The sequence below is a fragment of the Carcharodon carcharias genome, chromosome 12, assembly GCF_017639515.1.
Source record: "Carcharodon carcharias isolate sCarCar2 chromosome 12, sCarCar2.pri, whole genome shotgun sequence".
Classification (NCBI taxonomy): Eukaryota; Metazoa; Chordata; class Chondrichthyes; order Lamniformes; family Lamnidae; genus Carcharodon; species Carcharodon carcharias.
This window is the reverse complement of record NC_054478.1, coordinates 53,604,147-53,621,824: the sequence shown is the minus strand read 5'-3', so window position 1 is coordinate 53,621,824 and position 17,678 is coordinate 53,604,147. Positions and strand designations below refer to the sequence as shown.

Genomic DNA, 17,678 nt, shown 5'->3' with positions numbered 1-17,678 from the left:
TGCAAGAGTGATTGGATTTGCCCAGATCTCGAGTTTCCCATAAGTGCAGGGTGCTATCGACTGCATACGCATGGTGTTCAGATCTCCGTCGCAACACGTGGTCAACTACATCAACCACAAGGGATTCCATTCATTGAACGTGTAGCTGGTGTGCGACCACCAGAAACTCATCCTGCAGATCTGCACACAGTTTTCAGGGAATGTACACAGCTCCTATGTTCTCAGTTGGTCAAGATCCCCAAAGTCTTATAGAGTCCACAGAGGCTGCAGGGATGGCTCCTTGGGAACAAGAGCTACCCACAGAGGATTTGGCTAATGATACCCATGCAGCAGCCTCAGACTGCAGCAGAGTGACGTGATAAGGAGGCTCATGCTGCAACTCGCAACTTGGTGGAGCAGACCATCGGGATGCTGAAGGTGAGGTTCAGGTGCCTGGACGAGTCTGGTGGAGCCTTGCAATATAGTCCACAGAGGGTGTCACGCATTGTCATCGCCTGCTGTGCCCTTTACAACTTGGCGTTGCAACAAGGAGAGGGGCTGGCTGAGGAGGAGATGCAGGAGCTGGAGGTCTCCTCCAATGAGGAGGACGCCGATGGTGATGAGAGTGAGGAGGTCCTCGGAGGTGACAATGATGGGGATGAGGCCCTTGGACTGGCCAGATGAGGCAGGCGTGCTCAGGAGGCCCTCTTAGCTGCTAGATTTGTGAAGGATGATGACGACATGAAGTGAAGGGACACCATGGATCCTCACATTGCATCTGTGAATTTTTGACTCCAGTCTGGCTTATGGCAGTGCACATACCCTCTGTGATAAGGCTGCTGTCATGGAGATGTAGTGGAGGCCCTAATAGTCGCTCGTTTGCAGGATGATGACAACATGCAGTGAGGACACTTCATAAATCTTCTCATAGCCTCTGAAAATGTCTGACTCCTGTCTAGCCAAGGACAGCTCGCTTGTGATCTGTGATCAAGGTCATATCATAGAGACGCAGCCATGAAACTTTAAAAGCTTTTGATCTTTTGTCCTTCTTCAGAACCTGATCCCTTCGGGAGCACAGCATCACTGGTTACAGATGCTGGAGAGATGGGGGTCAGCCTCACTTTAAAGGTGCTGAGAGCACACAGAGAGAATAACAGAATTCTCTGACGCCTGCCCCTTGAAATTCTGGCAGCAATGACAAGCACCATTGAGGTACAGGTATTTGTAATGTGTCCAGTGAGTGAGAGGCAAAGCCATCACTTTTGTCCAAAGGCTGCACAGAGGTCCTGGACTGAGACATCTGCCTTTTATCTTGTGCAGAAAGGTTTCACATCTGAGTGACATGAACACTGCTCATCAGAAAAAGGAGCCATAGGCAGGGAGACATTCTTGGGAATTTATTGACATTAGGAACAGTATATACAAGTGATTAATATACATGCCCAGGCTGTGCAACTAATTCTTATTAATTTTCCTAACATTGCTGCTATGTCATGGTGCTCTCTGGCCATCCACAATGGAGGTGGAGGCAGCCTGCTGACTGCTACACCCTTTCTGTGATCAACTTGGTGGGCGTCCTCTGGAGGGTTGAGACCTAGAGGGCCCCGGCCTGCTTTCGGGGTCATGCCGTGTGGCAGTGGCACCCTCCTCAGCCTATGAAGCTGGAGCAGCTAAGGTCACAGGAAGAAGTGATTCCGATGGGCCAGGCACTCCTGGATGGATGGCCCTGGGGAGTAGACCTGATGATCCTCCTCCCTAAGGGTGCCCAAGGGCCTCTGGCTGACTTCTTGTGGAGAAGGGGCAGCTGGAGTGAGATCGAGCTGCCCTGAGCCCCTCTTGTGTACACACTGTTGGAGGCCAACTCAGTGATGGAGTTGAGTCTGCACAGCAGTGTGGGACTGATGTCCTGGACAAAGGTCTCCACGGCGGCTGCCATCCTACCAGTGTGTTGGCGTGCCAGCGCTGTTACTTCAGAATGAAGACGAACAGACTCCTCCATCGTGCCTTGCATTCTGAGGAGAACAGCGGACATCCCTTCCTAATGTTCCCTTTGCAGCTCCAGCAATTGTGACATGACAGAGTCCAGAGACTTGTCATCCAACTCGGACTCAGCAAATTTCTGGCCTCCAGCAGTTCTCCGAGTGCCGGACATCTGGGAAGTCCCTGCCACCGCCTGCTGCAGATCAGACAGTGTGATGTGCTCACCAGATTGTGATCCCCAGGCTACTGTAAAGCTAGCTCTCACCAAGGTGTGTCTATGCTGATGGATCGTGTGGGTGAGTGCTGTGATGGAACTTCAAGGAGGGTGCCTTCAGATTCCTCTTCAGAGGTTTCTTCGGGGCTTGATTGGAGACTCTGGGTCGTGAACTCTGTCGGCTGTTTCCCAGATGTGCCTGCGAAAGCAAGGGGAGAAAATTAGTTCATGGCAGTGGCCTGTGAAAGAGGGCACATCACTCACAGCATGGTTGTCTGATGGATGTTGCACAGCTGGAACCTCACTTGGTAGAGCAGTGCCCAACTCACCATCAGCACAGGGACGGTCTAGATCCTTGCCGGCCAGCTGGCTCTGTTTTCAAAGTCCCTAAGGACCTTGATTTCAGGAATTCCTTCACTAGTCTGTGACCTCTCCCTCTTGTTGCATGCCAGCTTGTCCTGCATGAAAAGAGATGGAGAGAATGTGAGCAGGACCCCTGCCAGGCCAGATAATAAATATGCCTGGCATGTGTGGGTGGTGAGTGGTCCCATGGACATTATTAGGCCGATGAAGGTGTGTGTAAGAGAGTGAATGTCCCATGAACCAGCAGTGATTGAGGGCCCTGTGAGTGTGTGATGTGTTTGTGAGTGTGAGAGTTGAGAGTGTGAGAAGAGCGACTTACCCTGGCAGAACGGAGATCATTCATCCTCTTGCGGCACTGGGTGGCTGTCCTATTTTGAAGGGCATTGGTGCTGACCACCGCAACCACCAAGCCAGATTAGTGAGGTTGCTGCCTATCCTGCGGCCAGGGTGGTTGTACAGGACATCACGGCAAGCCTTCACTGCATCCAAAAGGCACTTGAGGGATGAGTCATTGAACCTGGGGGCCGCAGTCTTTTTGCCTTTCAGGACCATGTCTTCTTTGCAGTAGTTGTGGGCTGGAAGCACTGAGATGTGTGCACGCAGCTGGACTTTAAAGATGGTGCCAGTTGTGCTGAAGCAGCGAGGTGATGGTGTGGCGGGTGAATGAGAGCCTGCCCACCATGGAAACAGCATGTTTCCTGAGAATGCAAAATGAATGTGGGGGGCTTTGGGACGCTACAGCGTGAGAAGCCGCTGCTGCAGCCGGCGAGTTAAATGTCGCTTTACTCGCCTTCTACCGCATCTGGGTCAATTCCACCCATAGATTCATTTATGGCACAGAAGGAGGCTAGTCAACGTCAGCTCCCCATGGAGCAATCCAGTCAGCCCCATGACCCGCTTGGTCCCAGTAGCCCTGCAAGTTTACTTCCTTAAAGCGCATCCAATTTCTTTTTGAAATCATTGATTATTTCTGCATCCACCTCTTCTAATGAAGCTCTGTGCAACCTTGAGGAACAACAGATCATCTTTCAATTAGGCACTTTATAGTCTTCTAGACTTAACACTGAGTTCAACAGTTTCAGATCATAACTACTGCTCCCATATTTTTGGACAACTGGTGCTGCCAATAGTTCTGCCGCTGCCATATACAACTCCACTAGGCCCCTCTTTTGTTCCTTTATTTGTCTCATTATCACCCCATTTTTGTCTTGCATCATCATCCCTTTTATCTTTTAATCACTCTCGCTTTCCAACCCATCCCAGATCTTCCCTTTTTACCTTCTCCCCTCCACCCCTCCAGCTCCTTTTCGTGTCCTTGCTCTTGTTTAAAACCTCTTACACCTCTAAATTTTCCCAGTTCTAATGAACGATCACCAACCTTTAATGTTAAGCTTCTTTCTCACTCCATGAATGCTGAGTACTGCCAACATTTTCTGTTTTCATTTCAGATTTCCAGTATTCCAATATTTTGCTTTTGTTTTGTGGTCCTAGATTGTTTTCAGACTACATTATATGGAAGTCGCTATATAATATGCAAAGCCAAAGTAAAGAAAGGATTTTTGTTTATCTATGATGTTTTCTTATGTATACAAATGCCTTCAATACATAAATAAAATCCTTTCAAATTCTTTCCAGGTGAGGGACTGAAAATGGAATGTGTTGTGTCTAAAGAGCCACTTGGCTTTGGTCCTCTGCAGAAATTCGATCAATTAGCTAATTGTAAAGTGCTAAATGTAATGTTCTTTTGTGTACTATCCCCTCCAGTTCAACTGTCTGGACGGCACATAATAAATGATGTCACTGTATCATGTTTGATAATAGCGCAATTTTATTTGTGATTAAATAGTTTTGCTACTCTGCTTGAGAGCTTTGAATGATGAATACTGTTTTCTAAGATGACAGGGCTACTAAATTTGTTTGATTTAGTTCTCAGGAATCAAACATATAAATGTTACAGATATGGCTGCTAGTTTTCGATTCCTATTGGTGCAGCGCAAGAGCTCTGTAAATGTTTGACCTATGTACCAAATCGAAGAAATTGTGACAATTCAAGGTCTTGTAGCTTTACCTGTACATGGAGGTACAACAGAAAGGAGGTTTGGAATATTTCTTGGACATGAAGTCAAAAGACTGAAGTGGGCAAACTGGGATAATTGTTATACCGAGAAAGAAGGGAAAGACATGGGGTTAATTTTAACTTTTATCGCTGGGTGGAAATATGATGCCCATTTTAGATGTTGCCTGAATTTGCTTTCCATTAAGTGCAAGGAAAAGAAACCAATAAACTGACAGCTGATTTGCTACTGCATTTTTTTGCCCAGCAATTGAAAGTTCAAATTAGTCCACATGGACTGCAGGTTGTTAGGGACATAGTCTACTTACAGAATCTCTCATCAGACTGATGGAGATAAAGGTGCTACAAAAGACTTGAATTGTACCTGTTGTCTATATAGCTATCACTTTTGGAGTCTATTTTATGTGGTTAACTCTTCCATCTATTGCAACAATGTATGAAGGTGATGGGCACTATTCATTTAACTTGGGAGGTTCTAGTGTGTGTCTGGGGAGCTGGTTGGGTGTTATCTTTTTGGCTCCTAGTAAACTGTCTTTGAAGCCACCCACAATCTGTGTCCTGTGTCCTTCTTGGAAAGGTACAAACCCGAAAAAATTGGCGACGAATGGGATTCAAAATAGATGTATAATGTCGGACACGGCAGGTTCGAATCTGATTCAAATCCGTCAATTTTTGCCACCATTTTTGCCAAATTACAATGAGAATTAGGAGTGGGATCGTTAGATTGAATGGTTTGCATTGTATGCCATCACAAATGGCTTGAAGGTGCCTAATGCAGACAATATTCCAAACAACACACAGGCAGTGGCTATTCTGCTGAATTCAATAATAGCACACTACTTTGGAGGAGTGCAAGACTTGGTCTTGCTAGGCAAACCTATCAGTAAATGATATGAAACTTTAAAGGTGGGACACTGGAAATGCATGGCAAAAATTTGCGAGTGGTGGAGGCAGAGAGATAAAAATTTATTCCTCGAGATCAAAGGCAGACAGAGACTAACAGTGATTATGTCATGCAGTCAAAACACATCGCTAAACTGCAAGTAAGGGAAAAGTTGGATGGATACCTGTGGGATTATTTCATTGATGGTCTACGGAGTGAATCCTCATCAATCAAGATTGTGGAAAGAATGAGTGTGGTCCCGAGGCTGACAAATCAAGGGGCAGCTGACCACACATTCACACGCAAAGAAATAATAGGGAAACATGAATGATGAGAACTGAACTATCACAGATGGGAGTTGTGCTCATGCAAGGAGGATCAGATGTCATGGTACATGCCGTGTATGGAAAGTCATGAAGGAATTCGCAGGACAAAGAGAAGAGCTGTGACAAGCAAAAATCATTCTTTCAATATGGAAAGAGTCACCACCCTGATAAGTGTTGGTTTAAATCAACTACTTGCAGATGATATTCAGAAACATTTAGAGGAGATGTTGAAGGGCAAGAAAGGTTTCATAGGCACAGCAGAACCACACAAGTAATCAGAGGCAAAGACAGAGTAAACAAAGACACAGTGCAAATAAAGACTTTCATAAACTGGATGAAAGTATGGTATTGAGAGTGAGAATGATAGTAAAGATTAATATGCCTTTACTAGTTGTGCGATGATGCAAGTTTTAGCTAAAAGGGCAGTAGTAGCTCCAAGTGAGAGGGTAAGCTTGTTGCTATGGAATTTAATTCTGGGTCTGGTGTAATAATGGTACTTTTGGTTTTCTTTGAAGCCAACTTAGCTCATTTACCAATGTTAGAAGCAAACAAATCATTTGTCTGTTTCACAGGGGAAAATATCTAGCCACTGGAAAGATAAAGATGAAGTTTAGATATGCTAACTTCAAAGGTGAGCTGAGTTTTTAATATTGTAGATTGTACAATTTGCACTTTACTGAGTTGGTATTGGTTGGAAGTAATTCCTTTAAAGTGGGAGTCTCTAGGCAGGTCAGTAGATCAGAGGTCTACAATGATGGGAGAAGTACATAGAAGTCAGAGTTTTTTGACAGGAAGTTAGGAAAGCTCTTGCATGTCAAGGCAAAGGTGACTGTGAAAGAAGGTGCTCAACCAGTCAGACTGAAGCTGGGGCAACCCAAGAAATCGGGAAGAACTGAGGAGGCTGCTGATTGCTGAGATGAGCTGAGCGGAAGGCCTACCTCAGGACTCCAGAACTGCGTCCAAAGTTTAAAGATAAAGAATAAAACATGAAACATCCCTCCAGCCCTCACCCTTCAACCCCCTCACCTACTATACACACCCCATGCTCCATCCATGCTAACCATGTCACCTCATGGCCCCCACCCACCCCACAACCCCTCATACTTTCCATACCAGCCTATGCCCCCCACCCAGCCCCCATGGCCCTTTATAGCCCCTATGCCAGTTTAGTGCCAACTCAAGTCAATCCTTGCCCCCATCTGGCCTTACACTTATCATGTCAACTTGCCTAATATCCACCTTGAGCAGACCTCAGGACTCATGCAGGAATGAGACAAAATAAAGTTCAATAAAGTTCTAAGGGTCTCTTTCATTCTTCAGCGTGTTGAAAAAAACACTCTTTCATAGAAACCCATTTATTACATTTACATTCCTTCAATTAAATAAAGCCTTATAAAAGCAAATATTTAATTGATGTGCATAACCCCTCATAAGAACAAGCATTGGAATGCACATTCTCATTTCAAAAAGAGTCTATAACCTCTTGTGGGTGTCAATCAAACTGTGAAATGGCAGGCACTCTACTGTGATAATGAATGGGTTGTGAAAACAGTCATGCAGCAGTAATCTAGTAATGGAAGCCCTCAGGCTTATGTCAACAGATTAAAAAGGCAAGCAATTATTTTTTTAACACTCCAGACATTTTTTAAGATTTTTAAAGGGTGGGTCATTTAAATGCCTTGACAGCTGCCTATGACAGGTGCTTTTGACAGTCCTTCTTGACACTTTTGAAAGGTTCCTTTGGCAGTGCTTCTGAAGTTTTGACAGTTGATTTTGACAGTACTGTTGACAGTTAATGCGCTTATGCACTTTGTAGTATATTTATGCCTACTTTTAACAATTCCAAAGGGCATTTGACCTTGGCTATCCAAATGAATCCACAAAGCTCAGGCTCTCTCTTACCAGGTCTAATCTGCACACCGGGTTTCATACTCCAAATTTACCAAAATGCCATTTCAGTGGAGGTAGCTGATGATTTAAATGGCCAGCTGCCTCTGCAAGACATGCATGTGCGAAACACCTCCCCCCGTGAAAATGGGAAGCAATGTGTTAGTTTTATGACTTTCAGCCACTTTTACTATTTTTGCCACAAAAATTTGGGCCATACTGTCAAGTTTGAGTGGAGGAGTAATATTTTCTAAATTAGAGCTAGTGCATACCTACAGTGAGTTAGAACTAGATGAAGAGTTAAAGAAGTACTGTGTCCTTTCCACCCATATAGGTCTGTCCCAGGAGAACCGATTAGTATATGGAATTATTACTGTACCAGCTATTTGGCAGAATGCAGTACAACAGGTTTCTTCAAAACTGCCTGAGGTTCAGGCATACCCAGGGAGTTGTAGCATAATGGACGAGTAATCCAGATCCCAAGCTAATACCTGAATGATTACTTTTTCAAAAAATCTGGAATTAAAAGCTAGTGTCATGGTGCCATGAAAATATTAATTGCCATAAAAACCCATCTCATACACTAAGGTCCTTTAGGGAAGGAAAATCTGCCATCCTTACCTGGTCGGGCCTAAATGTGACTCCAGACTCACGGCAATGTGATTGACTCTAACTGCCCTCTGAAGTGGCCTAGCAAGCCACTCAGCTCAAGAGTAATTAGGGATAGGCAACAAATGCTGGCTTTGCCAGCGATACCCACATGAAAGAATAAAAAAAAACTGAATAATATTTTGGTCACAGGTCATTCACAAGAGGAGCACATGACAAACCTAGATGGAGTGCTAACACTCAAAGAGGAGCAAGGTCTGATGCTCAAGAAAGAGAAGTATGAATATAGTTAATGAGGCTTGGTTGAGTTCTTAGGACACAGGATAGATGCGCAAGGGGTACACAGTTCAGAAGAGAAGGTTGAAAAAATTTAAAACATGCCTAGATCTCCAGGTGTGTTCCAGTTGAGATCATACCTGGGTTTGTGTAATTATTATTGGAAATATGTACTGGATCTAGCACACAAAATTGCACCATTGACTACACTGTTAGAAAAGACTTGGAAAAAGAGTTGTCACAAGAAGTAGAGGATACATTTTGTGATTGAAGCAGTTAAAGCTGGGATTTTTGAAACACTTTGACCCGGAGCTGTTGATAACGATTGCTACAAATGCAAGTCCTAGTGAGGTAGTAGTGGTTCTTTCACATGATTTTCAATGGAGATGGGAATGCCGATACAGCTTCCGTCAAAAGTGTTTTCAAAGTGGAAATATCCTCAGATAGAACGCAAAGCTTTGGCCATTGTGTTTGCATTGAAAAAGTTTTAAATGCATGTATACTGATGCAAGTTCACACTCATAGATAATAACCCGTTAGCTTTGCTAGGCTCACAAAAAGGGTTACCATACTTGCAGCTGAGAGATTGCAAAGATGGGCAATGTGACTAACAGGGTTCAAAAGAAAAAGCCAATGTGGATTGCTGGTCAATGTTGCCTGATATTAACACAGATCTGCTAATGTGCAAATCAAATGTGTTGTTATGCCTTTTGTTCAATACATTTCCCCACAGAAGTGTGTGCAATAGTAATTAAAAGGTGTCTGTAAAGGTTGTCCATGCCTTATGGCTCTCGAGTCTTCGTGCATGCGGCTCTCAGGTTCAGAAGGTTTGGCACCCCTTTTTTAGTGTCTGACAATGGGACTTAATTCACATCAGAAGAATTTCAATAGTTCATGCTCGTGAAAGATATAAAGCACATGTTCAGTGTGCCAAATTACACAAACACAAATGTACAAGCAGACCATTTTGTTCAAACATTCAGGCAGGCATTTCAAATAGCTAGTCAGGACAGAGGTTCAATCCAGACCAAGCTAGACAAGTTCTTGCTGACATACAGAAACACTACTCATTCTGTTACAAGGGGATCACCATCCACTTTGCTCATGGGCAGATCTCTATGTATACACTTAGATAAAATGTGTCCAAAAATTGAAATTCGGTATTGTTACGATTAGGTGAGTAGGGGTTGAATGGCTCCCCTCTTTCCCACTCTTCATCTGATTGGAAGAGGTTCTTTTAAAAATGGACATGCTTGCTAATTTGATTAATATTTAATTGTTTACATGCTGTGACAACATAAGACAAAAATAGACAGGTTTTGTTGAGTCTTAAAAAAGAAAACAGAATAGTATTTATTGTACTTAACCTGGTCTAATAAAAATAACATAAATACTCCATCTTTCTCACACACACACACTCTCAAAGTTCACACAAACACAAATAGGTAACAAAGTGAGAGAATAAATTAAGCAATTTAAACTCCAGTAGAGTTAAAAGGGTGGACGATTCTTGAAGGTTGGTGACTTGGATGGCTTCAGGCTAAACTCAGTGGTTATTCTGTGTCATTGCGAGGCAGTTTAAAAATGTAGTTGGATGGTTTATCTTTTCTTTTGAAGATAGCAGATGCTGGATTGAGTTCTTTTTAAAATCTCTGCCTGTGGCACATGTCAAAAAGCAGCCGACAGGGTTAGAAACTTGCATGTTATCTGGAGAGAGAGAGAGAGAGAGACCTGCACAGAGATTTTGTTTCTTTAGCATCTTGTGTGCCTAAACACACAAAGAATTAGCTTGCTGGTCATATGACTCTCTCTCTCCAACTGCCCAGTGACTCAAATATGGTCATGGCTAATGTATTCCAGTTATAATTTGCTTAGATTATAGCTGGGAATTCCTCTCTCAGTCAGGGTCCTTTGTCTGAAGTGATTATGGCTAATGTTGGTTTGGCTCCACCTAGTTCAGTATCTAGGTGTCCTGTGAATGGGGACAGGAAATGTGGTTCATTCACATTCCCTTAAAATAATTGTCTTTGATGGGCTCTTACAGATAGGTAGGCTTCACTTGCAATGTGTAGCCATCTTTGACTGTGATTTCAAGTCCCTGGTCTTTCTCAAAAATTCAATTAATGGCTTCCAGCCAGGGAATTCATAAAGTCATTTTTTTTATAAAGCATGATTCACAACCAATACAAAGAGCCATTGTACAAACAGATATGTGATTGAGATAAGCATTGCAGGGTTTGCAAACTGAAAGAGTTCTAATGAGGAGAGTTGGTGCTTGTTAGAAATTAGATAGGCAAACAGAAATGAATCTCAGGAACCTTGGTAGGCATGAAAGGTTCACTCAATTATCAGATCCAAGTGCAAACAAGTGTTTTTCTTGATTCATGTTAATATTTTAGAGGTAATGTTTAGTTCTGGGAAAATTATTGTTGTAAAGGTAAGGTAACTAAAATGTTGGGCTTTAGTGAATGCCAGAAAACATAAAAAAAGGCAAGTCAGATTGTTACCTCTACGTTTGTTTAGATGAGTCAAAATAGAAGAGATGGAGTTATAAAACAGTAGGAGGGCTTAATGAGCTGAAGAAATTGTAAATAAGGGATAATTGCTTTGGAGGTCAGTTTGAGGATAGCAGGTTATGTCGTCATGGAGATGGATAGAGTTTAGGAAGTCTTCAATTTATCTGGGTGTTTGCTGGGAGACAATTTTAATTGCAGTTTGAACCATGTGTAGTTTGCAGCTCACTGAGAGAAGTTAGCCAAAATAAATTACAGATAGATACATCTGCACTGTAAGGAGTGTTAAACACTAACTTCATCATTGACCGTGTGGAAGATGGGTGAGGCTTGATCTCAGTTTGAATTTTGAGAGGAACAGAAACTGGAAGATTGTTTTTCTTGCCTCATTTTACATCTGTTACAGATTAATTGATGGAGATTGATTACTATTATTAGTCAACAACTCTGTTATCATTATATCATATGACTACAGGGTGGTAGAAGATACACTAGATAGACCTTGGTGTTTTTTGTCTTGTAATTCCTATGTTCTTATGAGCAGAATATAACTATGCTAACTGTAGGTGACCCTGAACTTCCAGTTACCTGCTATTTTAATTCTATCTACCAAACTTCCAATCTAACATCTCTGTCCTCAGCCTCCTACACTGTTCCAATGAAGCTCAATGTAAGCTCGAGGGACAGCACCTCATCTTTTGATCAGGCACTTTGAAGTCTTCCAAACTCAACAATGAGTTCAACATATTCAGATCATAATCTCTGTCCCCATGTTCTCAGATGGCAGCTATTTCTGCTATTTCTCATTTACTCCTCCTCCAATCATTCGTTTTGTTACTTGTCTCATTACCATCTCCATTGTCATACATTTTGTCATTTAATCTCTCCAGACTTTCAACCTATCATTGACTTCCCCTTTTATTCTTTCCCCCTTCCCTCTTTCACTACCTCTCCAATTGACCAAACCCAATTGCATTTCTAGCTTTTACAGTTCAAACAAAAGGTCCTTGACCTCTGTATCTTTCTCCATAGATCCTGTATGATCTGCTGAGTATTTACAAGACAGCAACACAGCTGTAATAAAAACAGAGAACACTGGAAATACTCAGCAGATATATATATCCTTAATATCAATTAGATGAATTCATTCACATTAACTATGATTTCATGATGAATTCATTTTCAGTCGTTTTTCTTACCTGTTTAGAAAGCCAGAGTTCAGACACTGTCTCATGTTTCTAAAATGGTCACAAAAAAAGGAATAGAATGAAAATGCATGCAAAACACAAGTAATAATTTATCTGGAAGAATTTATTTCCATATCAGTCACTGAGCCTTGTAAAATACTTAATATAAGATAAGCATATGTTTATACCTTTATTTTAAACTGCAACACGAGTAACCACACATAATTTACAAGGATACTGTACATTAACAGTTTGAATAGGCTCTGTTCACTGCGTCAGGCACCTCAAAATTGTCACACAGGCTTCACTAACAATTTGGTGCCAGTCCAGATCATGAATCCATTTTTAATATGATTGATGGTTCATGTGGCTATGGCATGCAAAAATGTAACAGAGAATAAAAGAACTGCTTTATGAAAAGGTTTCCTGATCTGAGCCAAATTGTGTAGGGAGGTACTGAACAGTGACTGCAGTAGCCACCAGCAATGTGAAGGAACAAGGAGCTGAGTGTCCTACTCAGCAGGTGAGCATAAGCAGTATTGGCAGTGGTTTAGTAACAGTGTCCACCTTCGATGCTATAGATGCTACATCAGGCAGAGAAAGAAAATGAGATAAAAATGCAATCAAGTAATAAAAATGTTCAGTGGGAGACATGAATTCTGCTTTTGACAGTGCCAGAGGATATAAATATGGTTCAGTATACTTGACCAATTACTACATTATGTTGAACCTTATCTATTTATTTTAGCTTCAAGTTAATTTCCTACTGAAGGCGTTTTTTTCCATCTATTTTGGACTAATTTTTTTTTCTGAACGAGTCACATATTAACCCTGAGAAAACCAGATTTCCTATTCCTAGCATATACTGATGGTGAATCCATCATTTTTTTTAGTAGACCTGTCACTTATCACAAAACATTGTTCAGCTCTTCTTGCGGGTAAGCACAAAATTTCATTCTGCTTTGGGTCCTAAAGAAAGCAAATTTGGCTGAGATAAAAACTGACTTGCTTAACCAGGGGGAAAGCTGGACTTCGTCATGTAAGTAGAATTATTAAGTTAGGATCTTAGACTTAGTAGAGAAAATTTTCCTATACAGTATTCCTGCCCCCACCTCAACAGCCACAACCCCAACAATCTCATTCACAGTGCTAGCACTGAACAGGAGAAACACACCCAAAATCCCAGAATTTTCTATACCAGTCCATTAACATGGCCCAGGGTAATCCCAGCAGAGGCCACCCCCTCGAGATCAGTAGACATAAAGTGGATCCGACTTTGACTCTGTAAATGAATGGATTTTGAGTCAGTTAAAGTCCAGCCTAAAGCTTTGATTACACGCAGACAATAAACTGAGCTGGAAGGGTTTAAATCTTGGCTATTTTACTTTTCCTTGTATCCTTGGCCTGCCCCCAGGGCCCCTGCCAACCTATTGAGGACATGTAACAGAACCATTTTTATCTGAATACTTCTGTGCTAGAGTGCTCGGTGAGTTATCACCCAGAAAAATGAGGAGGAATGCAGGAAAATTTCTTTGCACCTGAACACTGTGCTTGCCCCAAATGCAGACACTGCCCAGCTCTTCTTCTACTGATTCCATTGAGAAATTCCAGAAATCTGGCACAAAGTAAAAGATGCAAGAGAACCAGCAAAACCTTTTGTGTTGGAGAAATGGGTGTTTCTGAGATCAATGGTAAGCAAAGTGAGCCCTATTTAGTTTGTGTCTAATGAATAGCACTCACTCGCTAGTCAGCATACATAACTAAGTTAAACACTTAATGAAGGAAAGAGGTATGCCTCCATGTTTAAATAAACACATCAGTTTAGAATTTTAACTTAATTGGAAATGCCAGGCTACAGCAGTTAGCTAACTCTGCACTATTTTGTCAGATAAAAGAGAAAGCTTGATAAAAGGAAGGTTGAACTCAATTTACTTGTAGGATTAGAAACCATTTATTGGCAGGTGTGATCAACTTCAATTCTTTTAAAATTTACTAGTTGATTACAAGTCTCTGTCAACTGATCTCTGCATTTAGCAGTATTCAATAACATCACAGTTCATGAAAATGCTTCACATGAGCAGAATGTCCTACCTTAGAACAAGCCCCGGTTGTAATTTCGCATGTAGTAAGAATGGAGACATTTTGAGGTCTGTTCAGCCAGTTTACGACAGTCTTTGTGCTGCTGACCCACTTTACCATCGTGATATAATATTCCCTTGTTGAAAAGAAATCCAATCTCAGAATTGATAAAAAAAACACTATTAAAACTGCACATTAATATTGTTAACCGTGGTGCTCTAAAGCACATCTAACAAATTTGACTCTCAAATAACAAAGAGCCGAAATCAAACAAAAATATAAAATAGTCCTTCATCAGAAATAAACTACCAAGCTTGATTTTTAGGTGCATTTCCTCCATACTGTTTTGCAATATGCTAATGTTTTCATTGTGCAGACTGTTGTACATCTCTATTTTGATAAAACTAATCATCAATAACTCGACGTTCAACTGACTTTTTCACACTGGCAGTGCTTACAGCTTGTGGATACAAACTGGGTCTAGGCAACAATCAAGTACTGATAGTACTGAATAGTATTGAAACAAGAAATAAGATTGTAGAAAGAAATATTCATAGTAGTGTTCACCAGCCTAGGATTTTATTAAAATGATTGGGGAAAACTGAAGGTTGCTGAGTACAGAACAGTAAACTTTGGCCTCACTGTCTAGGCTGGCTTATGGGCAAGAAATCAAGGAGCCTGGCAACTGTGTCAATCTAATTTTGAGGGAAGACAGTGAGGCCAGAGTCAATTCAGCCATCAAAAGAGGTCTTGATTTTCCTTTTATCCCCTCACAGCTAGCACACACTGCTGTCTAGTTTCCTGAAGATGAGAAGCAGAATAATCTTGGCAGCTAAAACTTCCAGTATAGCCTCATGATTGACTGACAAGTATCATTATACCTACTATGTTGAATGCAGCGATGGAAAGGATCACCTGCTGTCCTGTATCTATCACTTGTCAAGGCTTGCAAGTTGTAAAGGTGCAACTTGTGTTAAGGTGCAACGTATAGTTGGAACTTACCATATTTGCAGAAGAAGAATAGGACTTTGTTAATTTGCCCATCAACTGGAATGGTAGTAGTTATGGTTATGATGGTCAGTATCCTCAAAATTCTCCCTCTGTGTAGGCAGACATTGTAGCCTGTTGGGGCAGTAGCAGATTGCTGTGCTGATCCACTGCACCACAGAGAGGCAGAGCTGTGCTTGAGATTCCTCTTCATTTGTTTTCTACTTATCCCAGCTCAGTTACTAGGAAGATATGATCTTTACTGGTGCCAGAAATTTCCTTGCATAGTTGGGGAAGGGATTGGTTTAACTTGTTTCCTTTAATGAACGGCCTAACCGACAGTCACAAGTAGCATTGACAGAGATGGATTCATCATCTTAGCGATTGTAGTGTGTATTACAGACAAAAATGTGAATGGGAAATGTGAGAAAGAACAATGGAAAGTTGACTTATTTGATGGTAGGTTCTAGGTTGGAACCTAAATCTCAAAATTATCATTCAGTTGTAGTCAAGATGCACATGTCATATGTGCTCTGCTACCTCTGTAACCAGACTCCCAGAAATCATTATTTTTAAAGTTATAAAATCAGTGAACCCAGTCTTACTTGGATTTGAAGCTCTCTGGTGGCATCAGTTCAAGGGTATGAGTTGGTCCATAAAGGTTCACCACAAACAGCTTCACTATTGGATTGACTTGTCCTGCCTGATTAAAAAATAAGACAATTAGTAAAACATGCTGAATGACAGATGATAACATAACGGGCTGGATTTTCATCCTTGAAGTGGCTCTTGGAGTTGGGAAAATTCCCACTTGGCCTGCCTGCCTCAGGAGGAAGTGCCCGCAAAGGGGGGATTTTCATTGTGTTGGGGTGTGGTTGGGGGATGGGGGCATGGGAGTGGCAGGCTGCAGTTAGGCCAGCAACCTGGGAGAAAGTTCTGAGGCAGCCCAGGGGCTGTCTGATTTGTAGGCGGACTGTTTAAAAGGCCCATCTCAGTGCTGTGGGACTTTGCCCCAGTTATAATAAAAACAGAAAGGGTCTCCAGCCTTCACCCCACACATTCCTCATGCTCTATCCATGCCATTTCCTGCCCCCCCACCACCGTCCATGGTTCATGCCCCCATACCAAAGGATGCCCCCTAAGAAGCCATATGGCCTCTCATGCCTCTATGCTAAGATATGCACCCCCAGCAACTCACAAGGCCACTCATGCCCCCCAATCCAAGGTATGCCACCCAAACAACCCTTCCGGCCCCACATGGCACCATGCCAAGGTATGTCCCCATGCATCCCCATGGCCCATCATGCCCCATGTCAAGGTATGCCCTCCAAACAACCTCTATGGTCCCTCATGGCCCCATGCCAAGCTATGGCATTTTCATGCCCATTCGCCCACTATGGACTATATAGAACCAATGAGCCCTATAATGGCAGTGGGATTTGCAAAAAATAAACTGGAAAGAACAGTCATTCATTGATAATTTCCAAATCTCTTTAAAAAAAGCTCCTTTTAACTACAGGCCAATGAAAGTATCAATTATCCAGACTCTTTAAAGTATCAGTATCGGAAACTGCAAGCCTTTGAAACTTCTTCATCTTGTGTAAATAAATATTGTGGCATTAACAACACAGATCAGATAGCCAGAGCTGCTAATCAAACAATGTTTTCCTTGGGCTCAGGTATTTTAGTACATAATGTATTTCTGAGCTCCCAGCCAAGAATACATAATGAGGCTTGGCTGAGAGCTCAGAAATCCATTAGCCTGTTGAAACACCTCAGCCACAGAGGAAACATGGATGGCTCTGGATCTCTGATCAATTGTCAAGAGGAAGACAGAAAGTGGGACAGTCTAACATCTGACATTGGGGAAATGCTAGAATCCATTATTACGGAGATAGCAGCAGGACATTTAGAAAATCATAACACAATCAGGCAGAGTCAACCTGGTTTTTTTGAAAGGAAATTTTGTTTGACAAATTTAAATGACTTTCTTTGAGGATGTAACAAGCAGGGTGCATAAAGGAGAACAAGTAGCTGTAGTATATTTGGATTTCCAAAAAGGATATGATATGTTGCCACATAAAAGGTTACCATGCAAGATAAGATCTCATGATGTTGGGGGTAATACATTAACATGGATAGAGGATTGGCTAATAGGAAACAGAAAGTCAGGATAAATGGAATATTTTCAGGTTAGCATACTGTAACTAGTGGAGCATAGTGATCAGTTACTGGGGCCTCAACTATATAGCATAATGACTTGAATGAAGGGACCGACTGTATTGTAGCCAAGTTTGCTGAAGATACAAAGATAGTAATAG

At 42.0% G+C, this 17,678-nt stretch overlaps 1 protein-coding gene across 1 annotated transcript in view; it reads right to left on the bottom strand.

Moving 5' to 3' along the window:
- LOC121284675 (inactive dipeptidyl peptidase 10-like) overlaps positions 1 to 17,678 on the bottom strand; it is an 864,551-nt gene that overhangs the window by 103,349 nt on the left and 743,524 nt on the right. Inside the window, exons 10-12 of the mRNA XM_041200234.1 lie at positions 15,963 to 16,060; positions 14,383 to 14,506; positions 12,304 to 12,342 (exon numbers count right to left, since the gene is read on the bottom strand). Coding sequence (XP_041056168.1) covers positions 12,304 to 12,342; positions 14,383 to 14,506; positions 15,963 to 16,060 — 261 coding nt within the window. The remainder of the gene's footprint in view (positions 1 to 12,303; positions 12,343 to 14,382; positions 14,507 to 15,962; positions 16,061 to 17,678) is intronic.